General features: G+C 54.0%; 1 protein-coding gene across 1 annotated transcript in view; it reads left to right on the top strand.

Annotated features, from left to right (window-relative positions):
- The window catches only part of PACS1 (phosphofurin acidic cluster sorting protein 1), a 136070-nt gene that overhangs the window by 109734 nt on the left and 3092 nt on the right, over positions 1–23244 (top strand). Inside the window, exons 3-21 of the mRNA XM_024748683.1 lie at positions 11–100; positions 1238–1363; positions 3751–3895; positions 4133–4224; positions 4319–4399; positions 6917–6976; positions 7776–7936; positions 8300–8393; positions 12884–12964; positions 14593–14708; positions 14847–14982; positions 16258–16362; positions 17065–17171; positions 17843–17997; positions 18132–18242; positions 18889–18991; positions 19403–19445; positions 21628–21670; positions 21922–22057. Coding sequence (XP_024604451.1) covers positions 11–100; positions 1238–1363; positions 3751–3895; positions 4133–4224; positions 4319–4399; positions 6917–6976; positions 7776–7936; positions 8300–8393; positions 12884–12964; positions 14593–14708; positions 14847–14982; positions 16258–16362; positions 17065–17171; positions 17843–17997; positions 18132–18242; positions 18889–18991; positions 19403–19445; positions 21628–21670; positions 21922–22057 — 1985 coding nt within the window. The remainder of the gene's footprint in view (positions 1–10; positions 101–1237; positions 1364–3750; positions 3896–4132; positions 4225–4318; positions 4400–6916; positions 6977–7775; positions 7937–8299; positions 8394–12883; positions 12965–14592; positions 14709–14846; positions 14983–16257; positions 16363–17064; positions 17172–17842; positions 17998–18131; positions 18243–18888; positions 18992–19402; positions 19446–21627; positions 21671–21921; positions 22058–23244) is intronic.

The raw sequence follows: 23244 nt of genomic DNA, 5'->3' as shown, positions 1-23244 counted from the left end.
TTGGTTTCAGGGTTCAAAAAGGATTCTTCGCTCCAACGAGATCATCCTTCCAGCCAGTGGATTGGTGGAAACAGAGCTCCAGTTAACCTTCTCCCTCCAGGTGAGAACCTGCTCAGTCTTAGGTCATTAATATGCCATGTCCAGCCCAATCCCGAACAGTCCTCTAATCTGGAAACTGTTTTATCCGAAAACAGCCATAGCCCAATGATTTAAAGTCACCTAGAGCTTCTGTGGCTGGCCTGGAGGACCAGAGCAATCACCCAGACAGCCACAGCAAGGGCGCCGAGACCCAGATGGGCTGCTGAAAAGTACACCACAAATCGTTTTTTTTTTTTTTTTTTTTTTTAATTGCAGTATAGTTGATTTAAAATGTTGTGTTAAGCTGCTGCATAGCACAAGGAGATCAGCTCAGTGCTTTGTGATGACCTAGAGGGGTGGGATAGGGAGGGTAGGAGGGAGGCTCAAGAGGGAGGGGATAGGGGGATATATGTATACATATAGCTGATTCACTTTGTTGTACAGCAGAAACTAACACAACATTGTAAAGCATTTATACTCCAATAAAGATGTGAAGTAAATAAATGAATGAAAAGCACTAAAAAAAAAATAAAATGTGTTAATTTCTCCTGTACAGCAAAGTGATTCAGTTATACATATATGTGTGTGTGTGTATACATTCTTTTTCATATTCTTTTCCATCATGGTTTATCACAGGCTATTGAATATAGTCCCCTGTGCTCTACGGTGGGACCTTGTTGTTTATCCATCCTGTATGTAACGCTTTGCCTCTCATTCTTCTTCCCCTTTTCCTCAGACAGAGCTGTTAACCCCACCATCCCACCACACTCGGCCCCGTCTCCTCTCCTTAGTAATCCACGCCGTGCCCCCCAGCAGAGGCGGATGCTTCAGTCTTGTTTTGCCCGCATACTGCAACCTCCATCCCTTCCCTTCTCCTCCTTATCTGTCCCAGTATGTCTGTCTCTCCGTCTAACGCCAGTACCCCAGGTTGCAGTGCACGGACACCTGATTATCTGGCAAGGGAGGAGGCTGTTTTCTGAGCGTGTGTGGACCACCCCGCTGCGGAGTGGAAACCAGGCGCTCCCCCGCCCCTATCACCCCCTCGTGCAGCTGGGAGCCAGTGAAGCACAGGAAGGTGGCACGTCCTCTCGCAGCACCAAGACCCACCGAGGACCCAGTTGCTGATTAACTGTGCTCGGCTCTGTTTTGTGCTCGGCAGTACCCTCATTTCCTGAAGCGAGATGCCAACAAGTTGCAGATCATGTTGCAGAGGAGAAAGCGGTACAAGAACCGGACCATCCTGGGCTATAAGACCCTGGCCGTGGGGCTCATCAACATGGCAGAGGTGAGAGAGGGCGGCCTCTGGACAGTCAGCCTTTCGGAGCCTACGAGAGACACCGGCCCAGCCAGTGATTTTCCCAGCCTGCTGTTTGGGTGTTTTATTCTGTGTTACAAATTAATTCTTTTATTGGAAATTCAGGACGCACTTCTTTTTATCGAGAACTTTCTCCCTCATGAAAAGTTTTTTCTTTAACCTTTAAAAACATGTCAAACTTAGAAAAAGTTGTAAAAAATAGTATAAAGAATTCCCATCTACCCTTCACCCAGATTCTTCAGTGTTAACACATCTGCCTTATTCTCTCCTACATACGCGTTACGCATGTTGTTTTCTTTTCTGAACCACCGAAGGTAAGCTGGCGCCCCATCACATGTAGTTAATACGTACTGTGTCTACCATGAAGATCAGGGCATTAGCACCGACACAGGGTTGCCATCTAACCCGCAGTCCCCACCCCGGTCATGCCAAGCGACTCAGGGATGTCCTTTGCAGGCCCAGGGTTTCATCTGGGATTAAGGGCTGCACTTAGCTCTTGTCTCATTAGTCTCCCTCGACCTGCAGTCCCTTGGATTTTCTTTGTCTTTCTTGCCCTTAACATTTTTTAAGAGTACAGGCTCTTTATTGAATGTGCCTCAGTTCAGATTTGTCTGATGTTTTCTGGAGATTTACATTCAGCTTCTGCGTTTTTGGCAGAATTATTGCAAGCAGTAATGCAGGCAGCACCCTGTGTTGATTTGTTCCGTTACTGGTGAGGCTAACTCTTATCGCTTGGTTAATTTAAGATGGTGTGCACCAGGATTTCCAGTATAAAGTTAAGTAATACATATTTTGTTCTTACCAATGAAAAAAAAAATTTTATAGGGAGGAGATATTTTGAGCCTATGTAACAGTTTCTTATCCCCTCATATCTTCACCAAGTAGTTTTAGCCTCTATTAATGATTCTTACCGGAATCAGTCATTACTTGGACGTTTGCCAGACAGTGAATTTCCATTCCTTCTCTATTTATTAGTTGGCCGTCTGCTGTAAGATACAGCTTTCCCTTCTTCCCCACTTACTGATTGATTCATTTCTTTGTATCAGTTATGGATCTGTGGATTCCTGTTTAATTCAGTGGGGTTTAGTCTGCTACTATCATTATTTATTTTGATGCTCAAATTTTCTCGAATTTGGCCAGTAAGAGCCCCTTCAAGCTGATTCCTATATCCTTTTTTATATGCCTCATCGTTCTTTACATGCTTCTTTACTTTCTGGTACAAAATATTACAGGCTCATCATGTACTTTCCCTGACCCAGCCTCAGAATGAACTGATCCTCCAAAGAGCCCTGGTTCCTTGTAGTGGAGAATGGTATTTAGAAACCAAGATCTGGATGCTAGAGGTGCTCGTTTTCCCAACTGGGGTATCATTGCTTCTCCTCCCTCTCAGCAGATGGAGCTAGGAAATACATGTATACATATGCATACGCACGTGTATATACATGCACATCGTATCTATTTCCACTTCTGTATCTATCTGATCATGAGCTCACATTCCAGTCAGTTCCAATCAGCACCTTTGGGGTTCCTCTAGCCTTTCTGCTTTTCATGTTTTTAATTCCCTTCTCAGTATGTTTGCTTATTTGTGCGGCTTCCCTGTATGCCTGGTGAATCTTCTCAGCCCTGACCAAGGGGAAGAGGAAAGGGGCCACAAATCAATTTTAAAACCTATTTCTGTATTTTAGAACATCAAGTAAGAAACATTTTGTGTCCATAGTAAAAGGCGAGATAGTCCCAGCCCATCTTTCTGTCCTCTTCATGTTTTGTGTCAGAAAGAGGGCCTGGGGGGAGTGAAGTATGTGGATGGCACGTTTTGCCAGCTGTGTCAAGCCCTTATTGCCTGGCACAGGTGGCCTGGTACAGGTGGCCACGGTCTGCAGGCCAACCTCACGCAGCCTTGAGAGCTAGTTTCTCTGTGAAAGACTTAAACTAAAATGCAGTCCTAGAGATTAGCAGTCATTTTCAATCTCAGGCCTTGATTTTTATCTCTAAGCACGTGGCCTGACCCGTGGCTGACACTTCTGGAGGTAGTTTTAAAGTGAGACCGGGGACTTCCCTGGCGGTCCAGTGGTTGGGACTCCGTGCTTTCACTGCGTGGGCCCTGGTTCAGTTCCTGGTGGGGGAACTAAGATCTCACAAGCCACGTGGCACAGCCAAAAAGGAAAAAAAAAAAAAAAGGTAAAGTGAGACAGGCAATAGGAGAACGGTAGGTGTGAATCTGAAAGATAGTGAAAAAGAAAATGTGTTAGCAGAACACCGTTCCCAGTGGCTCGCCTGTCCGTTGGGATTTGTGAAAACGGGCTGCTCTGCGGCACTGTCCGTAGTGAGGTGTGTCCGTGGCCACCCCGTGCTCGTAGGTGATGCAGCACCCGAACGAAGGCGCCCTGGTTCTCGGCCTGCACAGCAACGTGAAGGATGTCTCCGTGCCTGTGGCAGAAATAAAGATCTACTCCCTGTCCAGCCAGCCCATTGACCATGAAGGAATCAAATCCAAGCTGTCTGGTAGGACATGTGCGGTGTTGGGAAGCCCTCCCCGTCACCTGATCTCCATCCCAGGAAAGCCTAACACGTTCCTAGGAAAGAGGAGCTTAGAGCTCCCTGGAAATGAAAGGGGGTCGGGGCCCTCTCCTCCACCCCGGCTGCGTTTCCACTTGAGGAGAGCATGATTCCAGCCAGCCAAAGCCTCTTAGACCAGATCTTCGCCCTGCAAGGTCATCTTATTAAGGTGTCTGTTTCCAGACCGTTCTCCTGATATTGACAATTATTCTGAGGAAGAGGAGGAGAGTTTCTCATCAGAACAGGAAGGCAGTGATGACCCACTACACGGGCAGGTAACTTTCCACAGCCCCTCAATAAAGCGGCCGACAAGCAGTTACAGACCTTCCTAGGGTTTCCCAACCTCATTCCATCCCCCTACCCACTTAGGACCTGTTCTATGAAGATGAGGATCTTCGGAAAGTAAAGAAGACCCGGAGGAAACTAACCTCAACGTCTGCCATCACAAGGGTGAGCCTCCAAGGTCCGGGGAATGTTTTAGCAGAGATTTGCAATCTGGGGGTAGGATGGGAGTGGTGTATTCAGACTTCCTGGGAACTTTTTAACATCTGCACAGGGCCACGCCCTCAAGGCTTGTGATACACCCCTTGGTACCTCCACCTCCACCGCCAGCTAATTAAGCATCACTGTTGCAGAGAACCAGCGTTCCTGATAGGAGCGTGTTATATTCTTCAGGTTATCTTAGGATAGAAGAAAGGTTGAGAAACCTTGTTGCAGACTTTGGAACAGATGCTTCCTTGGGGAGCAGAACCCCTCAGACACCCTCCCTCCCTTCTCCAGGTGATTACTTCAGGTTTCGTACTGTCCACCACACAGATAAGTCCAGTCCTCTCTAGGAGCATCTCCATTTGGAATCATTTGTTGAACTAACCCAGAACTAGTAGGCTAGTGCTTGGAACTGTGGGCTCGATACAGCGCCTGCCTTAATGGATCCAGAACCGTAGAGACCAGAGGCCTTTAGATTGTATCTCCTGCACGCGATCTCCTCAGGAGTCACTACTTTTGGTGAAATGAGATGCTTAATACCCGAATTTCTAGGTTAACTTTGACCTCTTCTGGGGTTCCCGTGCCAGAGTTCGGGGGAGTCAAAAGTGCCAGGAGCTTTTTGGAAGAGAAGTTCACAGTGTCATTTGTCCCCAGAGGCATCCTGATTCTCCCTAGCACAGAGCAGCCCAGGGACCCCAAGAGCAGAGATTCCCGTCACCTTCAGGAGTGAAATAAGTGGAGGCCAGACCTTCCGAACATGTCGTTATCTGAGCCTGGTCCACCGTGAAACACGCTGTCCTCTCTCCAGGCGTCCTTGGGTATCCCTGGGCTTCAATGTATAATAAATCCTCAAGGCTGAGGCCTTGATCCCCCCACCGGATGACGACTAGAGCGCGTTGGAACTGTTTCATCGTCCTCAGGCTTCTAATCCTCGATAGGCGCTCCTAGGCCGGGTAAGGCCCATCCTGGCCTCCAGCCCACCCTGTGCTCTGACGATGGCAGAGGCTGGAGGTCACTCTCTGTTGTGGCTCCTCCTGCTAAGTGTTTCTTTTTCCTGTGCTGTAACCACAAAGAGGCCCCGTTTTCTTCCCAAAGGTGCCCCCTGGAGCGATATAAATCGCCTCTTCCTGTGGTCGCCTCCGTAGCTTCACCGGTTATACGACCAGAGCTCAGTGCTCCTTTGACACCCACTCCCCGAAAGGTGTTTTTATTTTTTGTGTTAACCGCAGGCACTTTCCAATCAGACTTCCAGAGTAATTGTCCTTTCACTCCTGCCTCCCGCGTACACGAATCCTTCTCTCCCCACCAAGAGCACTTTGTCCTAGACATGTTAATTGACTCGGCGTTCTCTGAACCGTCTTCTGCGTCTCGGTCGCTGCGGCTCTCGCTCCTCCTCTGCTGTGGGTGCCCTTCCACCTTGGGGAGCCCCGCCCTTTCTTGAAGGCCCAGCTCAGTCTCACCCACAAGTTAGTCTCCCCCATCCCCAGGCAGTGAGTCTGTCATCCGGTCAGGAGGTGCTGAGGGCCACAAGCTAGTCGCCGTGCCTTGGGTTGGACACGTAGAGATAAAGAAGGCCCGGTCCGTGCCGTCAGGGAGCTCACAGTGTCCAGTGACACAGACACATCTACACAAGTGACCGTAACCCCGTAGGGCAGGCGCCAGACGAGCTCTGCGTCAGGGGCAGCGATGGCCCTAAGGGGAAAGTGACCGGCTCTGAGCAGGACAGCTTCGCGGGCAAGATGCCAGGAGATGGGTTTTCTAAGAGTAAATAGAACTTCGCCAAGTAGATCTGGGGACATGTTTAGTCAAGGCAGAAGTTACCATGTAAATGGCCCAGAGGGGTGCCAAGTCGTAAGCAGTTAGTTCCCACCTAAGCGGGGTGTGAGGAGTTGGGTGGTGGGTGAGGCCAGGGTCAGGCAGAGCCAGCCCTCAGCAGACACAGGGTGACACCGAAGTTCTTGAGGCTCTGGGGCCAGTGAAGGCCTTTCATCTGGGGAGTGACGAGGTGAGATCTGCATGTGGAACAGTCGCAGTGGACTCTGGAGGGAATGAGACTGGAAGTGGGGTGGGAGGAGCTAGTTGAGGGTGGTTGGTGGCCCCAGAGAGGGGCGAGGAAGGAGGCCGGACGGAAGCAGTGCGGTTTCGGGTGAACAAGAGGGTAGGAGTCAGCACCCCTGGGCTGAGGGTCGGGGGAGACTCCGGGTTCAGATTCGGTGACTCCTCGGTGCCTGGGTAACCAGGAGGGGGAATGCACAGCGCAGAGGGTGAGCTCTGTTTTGGAAACCTCGAGTTTGAGGAACCTGTGTGTATACAGGTGGCTCTCACCGTGGTTCTGAAGTTCTAGAGAAAGGGATGAGTGGGAGGTGACCGTGGGCAGTTACTGGGCTGGGGGCGTGGCCCCGGTTCTTCACCAAAGCCGGCCCTCGATCACTCTGCCGACTGGGCTGCTGGCTGAGGACTACTGTGGCTTTGTCCCTACAGCAACCTAACATCAAACAGAAGTTTGTGGCCCTCCTGAAGCGGTTTAAAGTTTCAGACGAGGTACGACCCCTTACTCCCGAGCTGGATGGTGAGTAGAATTCCCAGAGTTTCACCCTCCTTCCTCGGGCACAATCTGGAGTCAAGATTCCAGGAACCCCACGTGAGGGGGTAGCTAAAGGAGGGCTTTCCGCTACTTGAAAAGAGAAGGAAAGATTTACATGTAGCACCCAAGGTTCCATGGTATTCGAAGCAGGGGCACATGCTTCTGCCCAGCTTTCGGGTGTGGGGTGTCCAGCACAGATCCAGTTGCTATCGTTCAGGTTTCCCTCCTGCCCCGAGGGGAACATCGTGAGTAGCAGCCTGTGAGGTGGGGGCCTCCTCCATGGCGTCAGGGACTGGCCGCTAAGAGAAGCAGTGCATTCCCTGGGCTCGCAGGCCTAGAGCCAGTTTTCATGGGCTCTCTTCTCAGTGGACTGAGACAGGGATGGAGATTTGTCCCCTGCGGGCTCTAGAGGAGGCCAGCATGAGCCCGCCAGGGCCCCAGGCGTCTGGGTTTCCCTGCGCCAGTTCCTCGGGAGAAGTACCGTCTGAGCCCCACTCTTCTTCCTGACGCCGGGCACTAGTGGGGAGCACTAGGGAGGCTCTGAGTGGGGACGGTGGCCTCACCACATCCCTGCTCTCAGGATCAAATCACAGAAAGCACACCAAGACCACCCTGATGAGCGTGGAACTATGGCACGTCCCTTAAGGGGACTGGGTAGGGAAGCCAGTGGGGCCTGCCCAGGAGGAAGGAGATTCCCGTCTGCCATGTTGTTAATAGGGGTAGCCCCGGACTCCAAGGTTTTGTTTTCTCCCACAGGTGGGCTTTGGGCTGGAACACGTATCCCGAGAACAGATACGAGAAGTGGAAGAAGACTTGGACGAGCTGTATGACAGTCTGGAGATGTACAATCCCAGCGACAGTGGTCCCGAGATGGAGGAGACAGAGAGCATCCTTAGCACGCCAAAGCCCAAGCTCAAGTGAGGCCCGCACCCTCTCTGTCACACTGTCTCTCTAGGCCGTGGCAATCTCCTAGACTCCCCTCCCTCACCCCCGCCCCAACCATTACCCGGGAATCTCGGTTCCTCACCCCTTCTGAACTGCCTGCCGTCTGGATAAAGCTCGCTGCTTTAGCCTCTAACCGACAAAAGCCCCGATAGGACTCTCCTGAAGTCCTTCGGTCCAGGTCCCTACTGGTCCAGCCTCTGCTGTGTCCTTCCTCGCTGGCATCCTCGAAACCCGGGTTGTCGATCTTTCTTGAACACCAGCCCTGCCCGGCTGTCCGTGAGCTGCTGCTCTGGGCCCTGGCGGCCACTGACCCTGGCTGTGCTTCTTTGCCACAGGCCCTTCTTTGAGGGGATGTCGCAGTCCAGCTCACAGACGGAGATTGGCAGCCTCAACAGCAAGGGCAGCCTCGGCAAAGACACCACCAGCCCTGTGAGCAAGACCAATGGCTGTGGGGTGTGGGAGTGGGACCAGGGGAGAGTCAGGGCTTAACACTGGGCCCTGTGCTCCTGGCTCATTTGGGACCTACGGGCCATCTCATCTTGTTTCAGCCTCAGTTGTCATCTCAGTCCTGCTGGGCTCTTAGTGCTCTGACGATATTGCTGTGGCCAGGCGGGTGTTCTTTATGGTCTGTTCCCGCCATGACCTGGCGCCTTCCCTCCCGGAACACGCAGTGCCTCAAGACCTCTCCCTTGACGCCTGTCATGCGGTAGCTGGGAGTGTGGCACCCAGCCAGTGGTGGTGATTCTGCATCCAGGCTGGGGAGAGGGTGGATGCAAAGGGGCAGGAAGGCCCCAAGGCCTGTTCAGGAGAAATTACATGGGCTTGATTCAGAAAGTGAGCAGTGCCCTCGAAGAATTTAGAACTCGGTGGGCTGGTTTCCATTTTGCCTGGCGAGCCAGAGGGAAAAGGAGCTGTCTACTGCAGCACCCCAGAGCCCCGCATCACCCCAGGACCACGCTCTGTCCCTCTTTGGGAAGGCTCTCCCCAGCAGTGGATCAGGGGCAGAGGCCCGGGTTGATGCTGTACCCGCCTCGGGCCCTAGGAAGCTGCCCTCCCCCTTGTTTATGACCAAAGGCAGGATGACGTGTCTGATTTTTGTGGTTTTCGGTTTGCTTTGAAAGCCCAGTGTCTTCTCTGTAGATCAAAAAAACTGAATCCTTTAAGTCCTTCTGCTCTTGCCGCTTTAACAGAGGGAATATAAAACTCACCCTGCGCGTAGGTATTAATTGTGAGGAAACGACCTGAGGCCTGTGAGGCTCTCCATCCCCTGAAAAGCGCTGTCTATGGAAGGGCTGCCTGCCGCCGGTCCCAGGTGTCTGCGGACCGTCAGCTCATGGACTGCCTGCTGCCACCAGGTGGCGCTGTCGTCCACGTAATCCCTCTCCCTGCTGAAGGCGCCGCAGGGTGATCCGGCCCTAGAACAGCGGCACCACGTGGCCTTAGCGAGTAAATGTGGGATGGGAAATGGCAGCCCCCGCCGAGAATCCCTCCACCGAGAAACCTCAGGCCCGCCACTTGCAGACCGGGCACTCTCAGCCCTTCCAGCCCAGGTTCATATGATATGGGGCTGAGGAGGCCTTACCTGACTCGTTCTGCTCAGGATGTGGCTTGGGGCTGCTCGTTCTCACAGGGGGCTGCTGGATGGCCCTGCTGAAGCATCACTGTCCATGTGGACAGATCATTGGTCCCTGGAGCCAGATTCCATAGCAAGTATAAATACAAGGGATGACTCTTCTAGAGAGAAACCTGGGACCTGGCCAGGGGAGGACTGTCTTACGGTGTCCTAGGAATGCAGAACAAGGGCCCTACTGTAACACAATGCAATCAGATTTTAAATGAGATTAATACCCCAGAAATGCTAAGCGTGACACCTAACATGTGGTGACCGCCCAATAAATTTTAGGGATCGTCATTACTAAATCAGTAAGAGAAACTACTCTCTACTAATGAAGCTGTTTCTGGGTCGATAGAATTTGTAGGTTCTACATTTAGTCTCAGCTGCATGGCTTACAAAATTTAAAGAGAAAAATCACCTTGATGCTCTGGGCCTCAAGTGCCTTATTTGTGAAGTAAAGGAGTTGGCCCAGGAGCCCAGTTAGCTCAAAAGTCAATGGAGTATCAGTCTTTACAGTGTGATGGCCTAAGGATCCCTGTTCAGGCCAGACATTTCTTTGGGGCAGGGTAGGGCTGGTTTGAGAGCACATGCTCTGGAGTCAGACTTCTGGGTTTGAATCTTGGCTCCATCACTCCACTGACTGTGTGATCTGGGCAGTTACCCAGACTTCGTGTCCTCATCTACAAATTGCATGTAAAAAGGACACGCCTTACAAGGCAGTGTGAAGATCCAGTGCGAAAATGCAGCTAAAGCCTCCAGCATGGCGCTTGATTGATGGTTGGATTGATTTATGGCATGGGGAGCATTAGTAAATGGAAGCTGCTTTGCCATTGTTATTACAGACCCTGAGAGCCGTTCCAGTTCTGGACTCCTGAAATTGATAGAATCTAGATGTCTTTTTAGTGAGTTCTTCAAATTCTGGTTCCCTGGGCCAGATTTCAGACTTTGCTGGTTCTCTGTGATATTTCTATTTTGAAGAGCCCCATATGTCTTGATGTGGGTGTGGAACTTTGGAATCCTTTAGTATGAAAGACACTTTGGAAACTACAGAGCGAGGCTGTGCTCTTACACAGAGAACTTCTAAACGTATTAGGGAAAACATACGGGGATGGTGCATCCATAGGCAGGCGTGCACATACTGCCCAGCTCTTGTCCTCTCTTCCCTGATTTCCCAGCCTTGTTAGTCATTTATTTTTCTTAACCTTCCTTTTTGTTCCCCAAATTTCAGAGGATTCAGTTTTATCACTAGAACCAGAAGGAATTTCTGCTGATACAAATTATTACAGCTGTTGAGTTTTCCCAAGACTTGAGCACACAGTAGCAACATAATTTTGTTCTTGGAGCAGATAACAGTAGGCCCCGACAGCGCTTCAGTTGGGGCGGCCAAGAGATGGAGACTTTCTGCCAGGACTGCCTGCTGCTAAAAGTTGCTAATTCCACAGCACTGTAACTAATGGTGCTAGAGACCAGTACTTGGTAAAATTGAGAGCCTAAAGTGCCACCGCGCTCTGCCCCCTCCACGTGCGCGCACACGCGCGTGCGCACGCACACACACACAAGCACGTGCACCCCCTGCAGCAGCAGCCAGCGTCGCCCCCAGGCACAGCGCCTTGCACCGCCACACCTGCCGCAGAGCCACTCAGTTAGGCAACAGAGCTACTGCGCTGCTGGGGTGAGAAGAGCCTAAAATATTTATAGAAGCAGGGAGAAGAACTGGGAGAATCGGGAGTTTGCTCCCGGTGGGGCTGACTGAAACATGCAGAAGAGTCAGTGCACAGCCCGCAGGTGCCCCACCCCGAGTCCACCTTAGAGGGCTCGGCACATCTTGGCACAGCGCTGTGCCGTGAAGCACTGCCCTCCTCTCGGAGGGCCGACCACAGGGCTGCTGCCTGAGAGCCTTCCAGTAGGACGGTGTTATCGCCCCGGTTCCTTCTCTTTAAAACGTGTTTAATTCACTTGTCATGCTGAGGTCCCAAATTGAGTGAAACCATCTTCAGTCTTAAGTCTGATGAAGAGTTCTCTGGGAGCGTGGACTCTGTTATCATCGGTTATTCATACAGACAATGTGTAAATGAGCTAGCAGTGCAATCCGGAGGCAACCTGCTGTGCGTGGCTCTGAGCAAACCGTCTCCCCCTCGGGGGTCACAGGGTCTGGATAAAGTGTGTTAGGTTAGTTTTGCAGACGGCTCAGAGCAGTGGTCCTCAACCAAGGGTGATTGTGCCTCCCAAGGGACATTTGGCGAGGACTAGAGACATTTTGGGTTCTCACAGCAGGGGTGATAGGGGATAAGGGGCTGCTCCTGGCATCTAGTGGGTGGAGGCAGGGATGCAGCTCAAATCCTGCACACGATGCCCCTGAGCAAAGAAAGACCCGCCCCAGATGTCGGCGGTGCCCACGTGGAGAAACGCTGGTTTAGCGTATGGTGTGGGCCTACTTTTGTGGTCCTTGTTCATTGGTTTGCTGAGTGGCCCCTTGAGCTTATTAGGCCATTTCTCTGTACTCTGTTATTTACTCAGAGAAGAGGCTTTGGGTCATTGGGAGGAGGTGGGATATCCTTGATCCTTTCTGATTCCCTGGTTCCCCACAAGAACCAGAGACCCACTGAGGCCAGGACCTTCCCCATAGCTAAGATCCACAACCCGCAACTGCTTATGATTTTGACATTGGTGTCTGCACAGCCAGAAGCAGCATTAGCAAGTGTGGAAAATCCAGTTATGTATCTGTATTTGCAAAGTACATTTTTAATATTTATGAGAAATGCTGATAAAAGTTGGGGTCAAAGGGAGAATTATTTCACACCTAAATGGCTTCGTATATTCTGTTTGAGGGTTTTCCAGATGTTTCTACCAAGCAAAAAGCATTTGGCTACCGTGGATGTCTTTAGTCTCGAAATCAAAGACGTGAACTCTGAGATTCCCCTTTCTTCTGAGCAACTCTGACAGCAGAATAGGCCCTGTGTGCCCCTCCTGGGCCAGGGTGTTTACCGAACCCAGGGTTAAGACTGACAGATCCCACAGCCATGCCACCTGAACGTTGAGCTTCTCTTTCCTGGTGACATCTTGTGAGAGTCAGAATTTCTGGGTTCCGCATCTCGCTGTGTTATTAATTTAATGATCGCAAAATAACTGACTTTTCCGAAGCTCAGTTTTCACAAAAATATGCTCCTAGTAAGATGAAAGTCCCAAAGATTTTATGAGGTCTTCAGATTAAGTGAAAGTATTTTAAGCTTCCAGGGGACCTAGAAAACAGGTTAGAGTGGTGGTTATTTGGATTGATGATGGCTAATTATTATAATTTTTGCAGATGGAATTGGCTGCTTTAGAAAAAGTCAAATCTGCTTGGATTAAAAATCAAGATGACAGCTTGACTGAAACAGACACTCTGGTATGTATGGTTTGGGCTCCTGTTTCAGCTGTTTAAAGTAGTCTTTGGTACCTTTAGAAACAAAGGCAAAAAGATCCTGATGACCACCCTGAAACTTTGGCTTAACTCTGTGCACTTGTGAATGTCCTGCGTGCCCTTCCTCCCAGAATCCTTACCTGTGGAATATAACGCTGTTCCCCAAACTAGTAAACTAGAAATGTCCCCATTCTGCCCTTTAGTTAGATCTGATCAAGTGCTAATTTAGATAATTTCTCACTATCTGTCACCCTCGTTTACTTCTCAGATACGATGACCAGTATCTTCCCCCGAAAAACCATCCCTTCCTCCAGGTTGCTTTTACAATGGCCAGACAGCCCACAGCATTAAGTCTCCAAGTGATTACTAGTCAGCTCCTCTAGTCAGCTAAGAGATGTTGGAGCTGCTCAGGGATGCATGGGATGGATCGGCTGGGGTGCCCAATTTAATTACACACAGGTTGAAATTCCACACACATACACGTGTTGAGCACTGAAGGTGCAAAAATGAGAACACCATGGATCCACCTCCGGGAGGAAAGCCAGCCGGGGCACACCTGGCGCAGAGGCTCTGTGGGGCCCGGGAAGGACAGAGCCATTCACCTGGGGGGAGGGCGTCTGAGCTGGGCCCGCAGGTTCTGCCACAGTTCAGCCGGTGGGACTGGAGGCCGGACCCAGCAGATGGGAGGGAACAGAGAACTTGACCGAATACCATCTGGGGGTGTGCTGTACATCCGCCTTTCGGTGGGAGCTGCTAGCTGAATGGAGTCCGAGGAGGAATTGTCTCAGGCTTATGTTTCCTGTGGTAAATAATGCTGCATTAAGGGTCTGGTGTCTGACAAAGCCTTAGGTTGGATCCAACATTGCTGTAGTTCACCCGTAATCCCAGTAACCCATCTTCCACTTTGGCCCATACTGCACAGCGGTTGTTTCAAAATGAAGTTCCAGGGGCTTCCCTGGTGGCGCCGTGGTTGAGAATCCTCCTGCCAGTGCAAGGGACACAGGTTCGAGCCCTGGTCCGGGAAGATCCCACACGCCGCGGAGCAACTAAGCCCCGTGTGCCACAACTACTGCGCCTGTGCTCTAGAGCCCACGAGCCACGACTACTGAAGCCCACGCGGCTAGAGCCCGTGCTCTGCAACAAGAGAAGCCACCGCAATGAGAAGCCCGCCCACCGCAACGAAGTGTAGCCCCCGCTCGCTGCAACTAGGGAAAGCCCGCGCGCAGCAGCGAAGACCCAACGCAGCCAAAAATAAATAAATAAATTTTTATTTTTCAAATGAAGTTCCAGTCATGTCACTTCCTGAGTGAAACACTCTCCTTCCCACCTAGAGAAGCTAGATCATCAGCCCAGGTTTGTGGGCTGTCAGTTCATAAATGTAGGGTACAGATTGAATAGCAGGAGATGGTGCCCGGTACAGTGGGTACACCCAGCTAAATTAAAGTCACGGTGTCCTCGTCAGGTGGGGAAGGAGTTGTAGAACCCTGTGCTTCCCGGAAAAGAGAGCAAGGGACTGACTTTCTTGTGACAGTCATGAGCCCTGGCAGGAACCACGAGGCTCCCGTGGTCACCGAGGGGAAGTAACCCTCACTGCTTCCTTTCCTCCGTGGCAGGAAATCACTGACCAGGACATGTTTGGAGACGTGAGCGCAAGTCTGGTTGTGCCAGAGAAAGTCAAAACCCCGATGAAGTCCAGTAAAACGGACCTCCAGGGCTCTGCCTCTCCCAGGTACTCAGGGTTGGAAGAAGCTCCTAAAGCGTCGGGTAGAACGAGGGAAGCCCAGCAGGAGGGGCCTCAGGAAGAGGGGGCAGGCCATGGCTCTGTGTCAGGGGGCTGTTTAACCGCCTCCTTCCACGTCTGTGGCAGCAAAGTGGATGGGGTTCACACCCCCCGGCAGAAGAGGGGCACTCCCCTGAAGGAGCGGCAGCTCTCCAAGCCCCTGAGTGAGAGAACCAACAGCTCCGACAGCGAGCGGTCCCCAGACCTGGGCCACAGCACGCAGGTACCCCGGCCTGTCGGGCGCCCCTGGACCTTGGTCTCTGTTCCGTTGTCTCCTTGGGCGGTTGGGTGAAGAGGAGCGGGGAGTACTTTGAACGGCTCTGAATAAAGTCTTGAAGACAGACGTAAAGGGGGAAGTCTAGCATGCTTGTTATTTGCTGCTGCTGAGGAATTGGGGGGGAGCCGGGGACGGAGCAGGAGACTCTGGCTCGTTCTGCCCCCATCAGACCTTAGTGGAGACTGTGCGGGGACAGTGGTTCTAGGGACAGCAGCCATCGGCTCTCACGGGACGTCGGCTCTGAGCTCTGATACCCTTAGTGCTGCTGTGGGCCAATTAGAGTGGTTTCAAGCTGGCACGTCAACAGTATTAAAATGTTTTGATTGAGGGCTTCCCTGGTGGCGCAGTGGTTGAGAGTCCGCCTGCCGATGCAGGGGACACGGGTTCGTGCCCCGGTCCGGGAAGATCCCACATGCCGCGGAGCGGCTGGGCCCGTGAGCCATGGCCGCTGAGCCTGCGCGTCTGGAGCCTGTGCTCCGCAGCGGGAGACGCCGCAGCAGTGAGAGGCCCGCGTACCGCCAAAAAAAAAATGTTTTGATTGAAAGATCTAAGAGTGGCTGGGGCAGGCACAGAAGGAACTGGCCCTCGGGAGTCCTGTTCCCTCTGAAGGTCAGTCTCCGGGGGAAGGATTTTCCCTCGACAGACCTCCTGCTCTCCTGAGGTCAACAGCAGGCCCGTTCGTTTCCCTGATACCTATCATTGGAAGGGAAGTTTGTGTCCATGTGGCTTCCTGAGCTGACGCTCTTATAGCTGAAAATGAACCCGGGACTAGAATAGCCCGGTGCCTGGGGTGAGGTATTGTCCTTCTTGTTAATCACTGTTCCTGAAATACCTTTGTTCCCTGTGCCGGGGGCGCTCCCCACACAGCCTCCTTGCTGCTCTCATTAGTTCTCTCCCCGGCGTTGCCCTCGTTTTCCATCCTGTGAGCGCCTGCTTGCTGTCTTCCTCCTCCTCTCCTGCTGCCCTGCTTCATTACCCTTCGGGGCCCTTCCTGCTCTGGCAGGACGGCCAGCTGTGCCCCTGGCGCACCAACCTGTGTTCTGAGGCCTCGCTTTGCTTGTTCCTGATCCCCCTCCTTCCCCTTATGCTCTGGCCGGTGGGATACCGGGTCTCCCGCACAAGTCCCTGGTAGCTGTTCTCTGAACACCCCTGCCCCAGGAATTCTCAGCCCTCCCCTCAAGCTCCCTGGGGACTGCCCAACAGACGCTTTTGTCCTTGTAGATTCCGAGAAAGGTGGTATATGACCAACTGAATCAGATCCTGGTGTCGGATGCAGCCCTCCCAGAAAATGTCATCCTTGTGAGCACCACTGATTGGCAGGGCCAGGTAAAGCATCGAAGGTCGCAGGGCTGTGGAGGAGAGATTCTGGGGAGCAAGAGACAGATTTGAAAGGCAAGGTGTGGGGAAATAGGAAATCACCCCCCTTTCTCAGGCCCCCCTGCCCCGAACTTAGCCCACAGTTCTGGACTCTAGTCCCAGTCCCGTCGTCTTCCCACCTGTGGGGCTTAAATCACCAATTTTCCGTACCTCGGTTTCCTCAGCTTTAAAAACACGGCGGTATCACCTGTCATGCCCGCCTTCCTGGCCCTGCGTCTCAGGCAGCATACCGGAAGGGAGGTGCCTCGAGGAGCACCAAGTGCTGTGAGACGCCAGAGGTGCCCTGGTTTCCACAAAGTCCGCTCGGCAGGGGCAGGGCAACAGCAGCCCCTGTCCCTCCCGCTCCCGTCGTCCACCCGGTTAGATCCCGGGGCCACCTAGCATGTGGGCGACAGAGGCCGCGTTAGAATCTAATGTGCCCTAGGTCTTCCCACATTTCCGTATGAGCCCATCTACGTGGGGTCCGGCCCCACCTTCTCCTTGCTGGCTGCCAGAAGCCTGACCTTTGCCCAGCTGTGATCTGAATGACAGAGGATGGGGCCCTGCAGCTCGGTCTGGGCCTCGCTGCCCTCTTGGCCTGTGGGGAGGCAGTGCCCCTGCTGCGTGGCCTCACCTGTGTCCCTGCTCCTTTCCCTCCCCCACCCCACACAGTACGTGGCAGAGCTGCTCCAGGACCAGCGGAAGCCCGTCGTGTGCACGTGCTCCACGGTGGAGGTCCAGGCCGTGCTGTCCGCCCTGCTCACCCGTATCCAGCGCTAGTAAGGGCTCGGCTCTTCTCCTGCCCTTTGGGGTTCCCTCTGACCTCATCCTCCCACCCTGATTTCTAAGCAGTGAGAGGACCTCCTGGCCTTATCAGACCAAGAATTCGTAATTGGTACCTGGTTGGGCAGCGTCAGACCGCGGTGTTCTGATGCCCCTGCTGGCCCCAGAGGGTTGGGGTGAAAATATCACCTTCCTGCCTGCCTGCCTCCCCGTCTGGCCCCCTGCCACACCTTGAGTTGCCTCGTCCTCTTCTTAAGCCTATGACGAAGAAGGCCGGGCCGAGAGAGCCCAGGGTTTTACAAGACCTTTTACTCCTGTCCCTCCGACTACCCAGAGACGGGGCCTTCCCTCCGTGGGAAAGAGCTGCGGGCGTTCCCAGGTGTCTGGGCTCATGCCCACTGCCAACCCCAGGGCACTGCTGAGTTGTCTCCCCGTGAGCCTCAGCCAATTCTGCCTGCCTTCTAGACAGTTCCCGGTCCTCTCTGATCCTGGGTTTCTCTCTGTTTGCAAAAGCGCTGTGGTTTATTGCCTCTCCCTGTATTATTTTGTTTATTGGTTTGCTTTTTCCCGTGGGCTGTTGAGATAAGTGAAGTCTGAGCTTGGGGCCTTCCTCTGAGCAGGACGCAGGCCCACCTGACCTGGCCATGCCTCTCCCCTTGCTTCCCAGCTGCAACTGCAACTCCTCCATGCCGAGGCCGGTGAAGGTGGCAGCGGTGGGCGGCCAGAGCTACCTGAGCTCCATCCTCCGCTTCTTCGTCAAGTCGCTGGCCAGCAAGACCTCCGACTGGCTGGGCTACATGCGCTTTCTCATCATTCCCCTCGGTAAAGGCTCAGCAGGGCCCACTCCTGAAGCGGGGTGGTGGCGCTGGGTCCCAGGAAGTGACGGGCAGGGAGACTGTCACTGGGCCATCATTCACCCCCTCACCAGCTCTCCTTGTCTGGTTTCCACCTCCCAGGTTCTCACCCGGTGGCCAAGTACTTGGGCTCCGTCGACAGTAGATATAGCAGTACCTTCCTTGATTCTGGCTGGAGAGATCTGTTCAACCGCTCAGAGCCCCCGGTGTCAGGTAACGGCCCCTCGTGAGGGACCAAGACAGAATGTGGCCTGATCTCCGGAGAGCCGGGGCAAGGGGCATGCTGCTTCTCCTCCCCGTGGCGTGTTCGTTTTTTTTCAGTACTTATTAAAAGGAGGCCCATTAAGCGCAGCCCTTCCACTCTGGGTGTGTTTAGTCTCTGCCGTTTGCTCTGCACAGCTGGAAACGAGGGCCGTGAGGGTGGCAGGGAATATGAATAACGCTCCTGAAAGACAGAGGAGAGGTGGCAGGGATGGGCGCGCAAGCTTGGGCTCTGCGGGGCCGGGGGGTGGTCAGTTCTCCCACAGGCCTTGCAGGGAGTGCCAGGCAGAGGCTGGATGGGGAGGGCAGGCTGCTGCAGTGGTTCCAAGGTTGCTGCAAGCAGAGACGGAGGCGGGGGCTGGGGGGGGGGGGCGAGCCGAGCCTGGGAGGGGCAGGCTGGGGAGGACAGCACGCAGATCGGATGGGAGGATGGCTCTTTGCTCCATGATTCGTTAGGTTCAAGCCAGTGGGTCTTTAGAGCCCTTTCTCTGCCTCAACTCCTGGGGTCTTTTGGTGGGACTCAGGAAGGGGGCTCTCGGAGAGGGTTTTCGGGCTCACCTGCTGAAATGTTGGCGTTTGTCTCTTGGCTTCTCTGCAGAGCACCTGGACGTGGTCGGGCGGGTGATGCAGTACGTCAGCGGCGCAGGCGTGACGCACCAGCTGCCCGTGGCGGAAGCCATGCTGACCTGCAGGCACAAGTTGTAAGTTGACCGAGGGGTTTCTTAAAAACAGGTTGGGTGGGCTAGATAAATCTTAGGTCTCCTTTGCTTTTTCATACTTTCCTTCTCCCTACCCTATTTCCCTTGGTAAGAACTCAAGAGGATATGAGAGTGTTTTTTGCTGCCTCCCCCCAAGGCGTTCCCTTCCTTGCCTGGGCCTCCCCACCCGTGTGGGCGCCCCTCAGTACAGACACGGGAGCAGTGGTAGAGTGTGCAGAATCGGAGCTTTTGCCTCCATTTGGTGGCTCCTCGCGCCATCCTGAGGCGCCATGGGAAGATGTTGCGTAGTGTCTGGACTCCCTTAAAGCCACAGTAAAACATGGAAAGCTGTGTCCCCATCTCTCCACGACGTCTCACCCCCCAACTGTAAAGCTTTCCTGTCTCTCCCAACAGCCCTGATGAAGACTCGTATCAGAAGTTTATCCCCTTCATTGGCGTGAGTACAACTCCCCTGTTCTCCGTACCCCACCCCCCCGTTCTCCTGGCCTTCCTGTCCTGCGCGTGCACACGTGTGCATGCACGCACACACACACACACACACACACACACACACACACACACACACAGAGGACTCATCTAGACAGCGGTTCCCATCCGGAGGCGATTTTGCCCCCAGGGGACATCTGGCAGTGTCTGGTCTGGAGACAAGTTTGGCCATCACAGCTGGGGACGGGGTTGGTACCGGCATCTCATGGGTGGAGCCCAGGGACGTGCTAACCATCCTGCAGGACACAGGACAGGCCCCCGACAGACAATGATCCAGCCCCGAGTGTCAGCAGTGCCGAGGTGAGGGAGCCCCAGGCTGGGACAGGCACCAAGCTGTTCCTTTCAGTGTCCTTTCCCGATCAGGGGCCATCCCCAGCTCACCACGGGTATCTCATGTTTATTACACCAGGCGCTGAACTTGGTGCCGTGGCCTAGGGAGTGATGTCCAGGGCATTGGTTCTACAGGCTCCAGGGAAAAGAAAGCTGCCTCAGGGATAACGATAGATGATATTCGTAGAAGTCCGAGGAGTCGGTAGCCTTCAGAGTCGTGTGGACACCAAGCGGAAGAGGCTCTTTCCTCCTCCTGCTTAGTCAAGGCAGAGTCTCTACACGAGCGGATCTTGAACATAAAAGGAAAACCTCTTGGGTGTCTTTGGTGTCAGGTGGTACCAGCCTTTGCTGCACAAAGGCCTAGGCCACAAGGCAGAGACCGACCAAGAGAGGGAGCGCAGAGGTGACAGAGCCGATGCCCTCCCGGGGCCAAAGCACGACACAGACGCATGGCTGAGAACTCTGATTTCCATTTGCAAGACGATTGAGTTTCTCTTCCAAACCAGCTGGTATCTTTTCCTACAGTCTCCCTGAGGATCCTCCCAGCTTCTAGGGGAGATGGGGCATGTGCGGGTGAGGGGCCCAGCTCCCACTGTCCCTGTTCTCTGTTCGTCCCAGATCCTGGGCATCTCGAGAGATCTTGGGAGAGGCCTGATCCTGGGGAGATCCTCCGTAAAGCCTCCTGTCTGCCTGGTCCAGTCAGTCCCCATTAGCCACTGGGGCTGCTCCCACAGCCCCGCTGGAGGCCCGGGGCCGTGGCCTGTAGCCGAGGCTGGCAGTCTGACCCACATCTTTGTGGAGCTGTGGGATCTTCATGGAGCTGGGGGTCACTGCCTACTCCAGCCTCACAGCAAGACAGAGGGATAGAAAAAATTAAAAATTCAAACAAACAAAGGAGCTGGCAGCCTCGTGCAATGCCAGAGGAGTGAGGGGAGAGGAGTCGTGTCCAGAAGTTCAGAGTAACGATGTGTTACTTTCTGGGAATTAAAATCAGGATGTGTAGAGGATCGGGAACAAATTTCAGTGAAGGGCAGCATTGTGCTCTGATCCGTGTGACCCCTGCTCCCTGCCGTCCCCGGGGCCCAGCTTCCATGACCTCCCCGCCCTGCTGTGCCTCTGCCGGGTGCTGGGATTCACCTGTCACCTCAGGCCCCAGCCCTGACCTTCATGGTCTGTCTCTAGCTGTGCCCTTTGCTGGCCACTGGAGGGCCCCTTTCTGTCCTTCCCAGAATTCTCTCAGAGAAATCTAAAATTCTCTGGGGAGCTGAAATGGACACCACTGCCTTGCGGGGAGGGAGCGGCGGTACTGGGGACCCCCTCCTCATCGGTGTTCCTCCAGATTCCAGGAAGTCTGGAAAGGAGGGGCCTGCTCCCAGCATGTCAGCGTGTTCCAGCTGTTCGCTGGGCCTGGTGCAGCACACGCGCCCCCCCAAGCCCCAGCCGCACCCCGCTCCTGTCTGCCGAGGCTTTCTCCCGGTCCTCCCCTCTCTCTGACATGAGACGACGGCCTCCTGCCCAAGTGGTCTTAGAAGAAATGAAATCAGGATACGAAAGTGCTTCCCACCCTCCAGGTGGCCTTGCCTGCATCCCCAGAGAAGAGCTGCAGGTCTCCTGTGCCCCTGACTTATTGTTTGCAACTGGGTTTTTTCACATATCTTTAACTATCCGGTCTGCTCGGGATCGGCAAAGAGTTTTAAAGCCTGCGATCCAACAGTGTGCAGTGGCGGCCGCTGTTTCCAGCTGATCAGAGCACATCCAGCTTTGGTAGGAGGATCTAATGCGGCATCTCTTCTCCCTCCCAGGTGGTGAAGGTGGGTCTGGTCGAAGACTCTCCTTCCACTACAGGTGAGCCTGGGGCCCCTTGGCCTCTACAGGGTGAGGGTGGTGCCTTGCCATCTCCTTCCTATTCAAACAGGCCAGAGGGCGAAGACTCAGGGGGTCCCAGGCCAAGGCAGAGCTCGAACCTCGGAGCGAGGCAGTGGCCGGGGCAGAGTGGGGAGCAGGCTGCAGCCGAGACGGGGGCGCCTCGACTCCCTGGCACCAGAGAGTCGGGACGGCTTCCCCTGCCCAACTGTGTCTGTCTGTCCCGCTGGCAGGCGATGGTGATGACTCACCCGTGGTCAGCCTTACTGTGCCCTCCACGTCGCCGCCCTCCAGCTCAGGCCTGAGCCGAGACGCCATGGCCACCCCTCCTTCCTCCCCATCCATGAGCAGCGCCCTGGCCGTCGTGGGGTAAGCCTGTCGTCGGTTCCTGTCTTTCCTGCCACGTCCCTCCATCGGGGCAGCAGCCCGACTGATTTCCCTGCTGCCACAGCGTGTTGGACGGTGACACTGAGCTTGGAAGGTGGCGGGGGGAGGGAACGAGAGCAGTGGAGCTAGGTCGCTGGCCAAGCAGGTCATCACACAGCTCTGCAAATGCAGGCTCCCGTCTGTCCTGTCTGCCTCACAGGTATAAGGTCGAGTGAGACAAAAGGCAGAGAGGCCCTTGGTAGCCTGTGAAGTGCTGTGCATGTGTCTCGTTGTAGGACTGCCCAGTGTGGTAGCGGGAGTGTGGGCGTGGGCGTCACACACACCCGGATTTGAGTCACGGTTTGTGTTACGTCCACTGTGTTAGCTTGTGTTAAAGAACAGATCACTCAGTGACACCTGTTAAAGCAAGAGAGACTTTCTCCACCTTGGGAACAGTCGCCATAGGTGTCGGGACCACCTCGATGGGATTTTGCAGTGAGAGAGGGATGGGACTTGACTCCAAACCCTTGAGCAGCTGGGTTTACAGTCCAGGAGCAGCGTGGGGGCAGCGGATGGAAAATCACCAGGAGGAACGTCGGGAGTGAGGAGGGGTGTGATTCCGGCTAAACGGACCTGACAGGAGCCTTGCTGGCGACACTCCTGAGGGAAGGTGGAGGGTGCGGAGCCTGATCAGAGATCCAGGGTGACCAGAAATGCGGGCCGGGGGCTTCTTGCAAGAACTGGATTTTCCAAGGAAGTGCACAGGTGGGCCCGGGAAGAGGTGCAGGAGCCCGACTAAAGTTTGGTCAAGCAAAGAATCTTTGTCGCTTGGGCAAGTTACTAAGCCTCATTGCACTCCGTGAAAGTAAAGGTGAAATAGCCACACCGGTCTTGCTGTGAGGCGGAAGTAAGAGCGTGCATTAGTGCCTGGCCCGTGGGGGTGCGGCCTCCTTCCAGGCACTCAGTCTGTCCATCACTGAAAGTCGTCTGCCGCGGCCAATGACACGGGCAGGACCCTGTTCCAGAGCCCAGGCTCCTGGGCCCCAGCAGTACCAAAGCCACAGAGAGAGTGCTGTGAACAGTTAGGGAGGGGTGGCTATGAGGGGGACGGGAATTTCTTTAGGATATCAAATATCCAAAGTTTAGACCAGGCGGGCAGGGAGGCCTCCGGGAGCTGAGCAGAGCCGGGG

Source organism: Neophocaena asiaeorientalis, unplaced genomic scaffold (assembly GCF_003031525.2).
Source record: "Neophocaena asiaeorientalis asiaeorientalis breed wild unplaced genomic scaffold, Neophocaena_asiaeorientalis_V1.1 scaffold43, whole genome shotgun sequence".
Lineage (NCBI taxonomy): Eukaryota > Metazoa > Chordata > Mammalia > Artiodactyla > Phocoenidae > Neophocaena > Neophocaena asiaeorientalis.
This window is presented reverse-complemented; position numbering and strand designations above follow the sequence as displayed.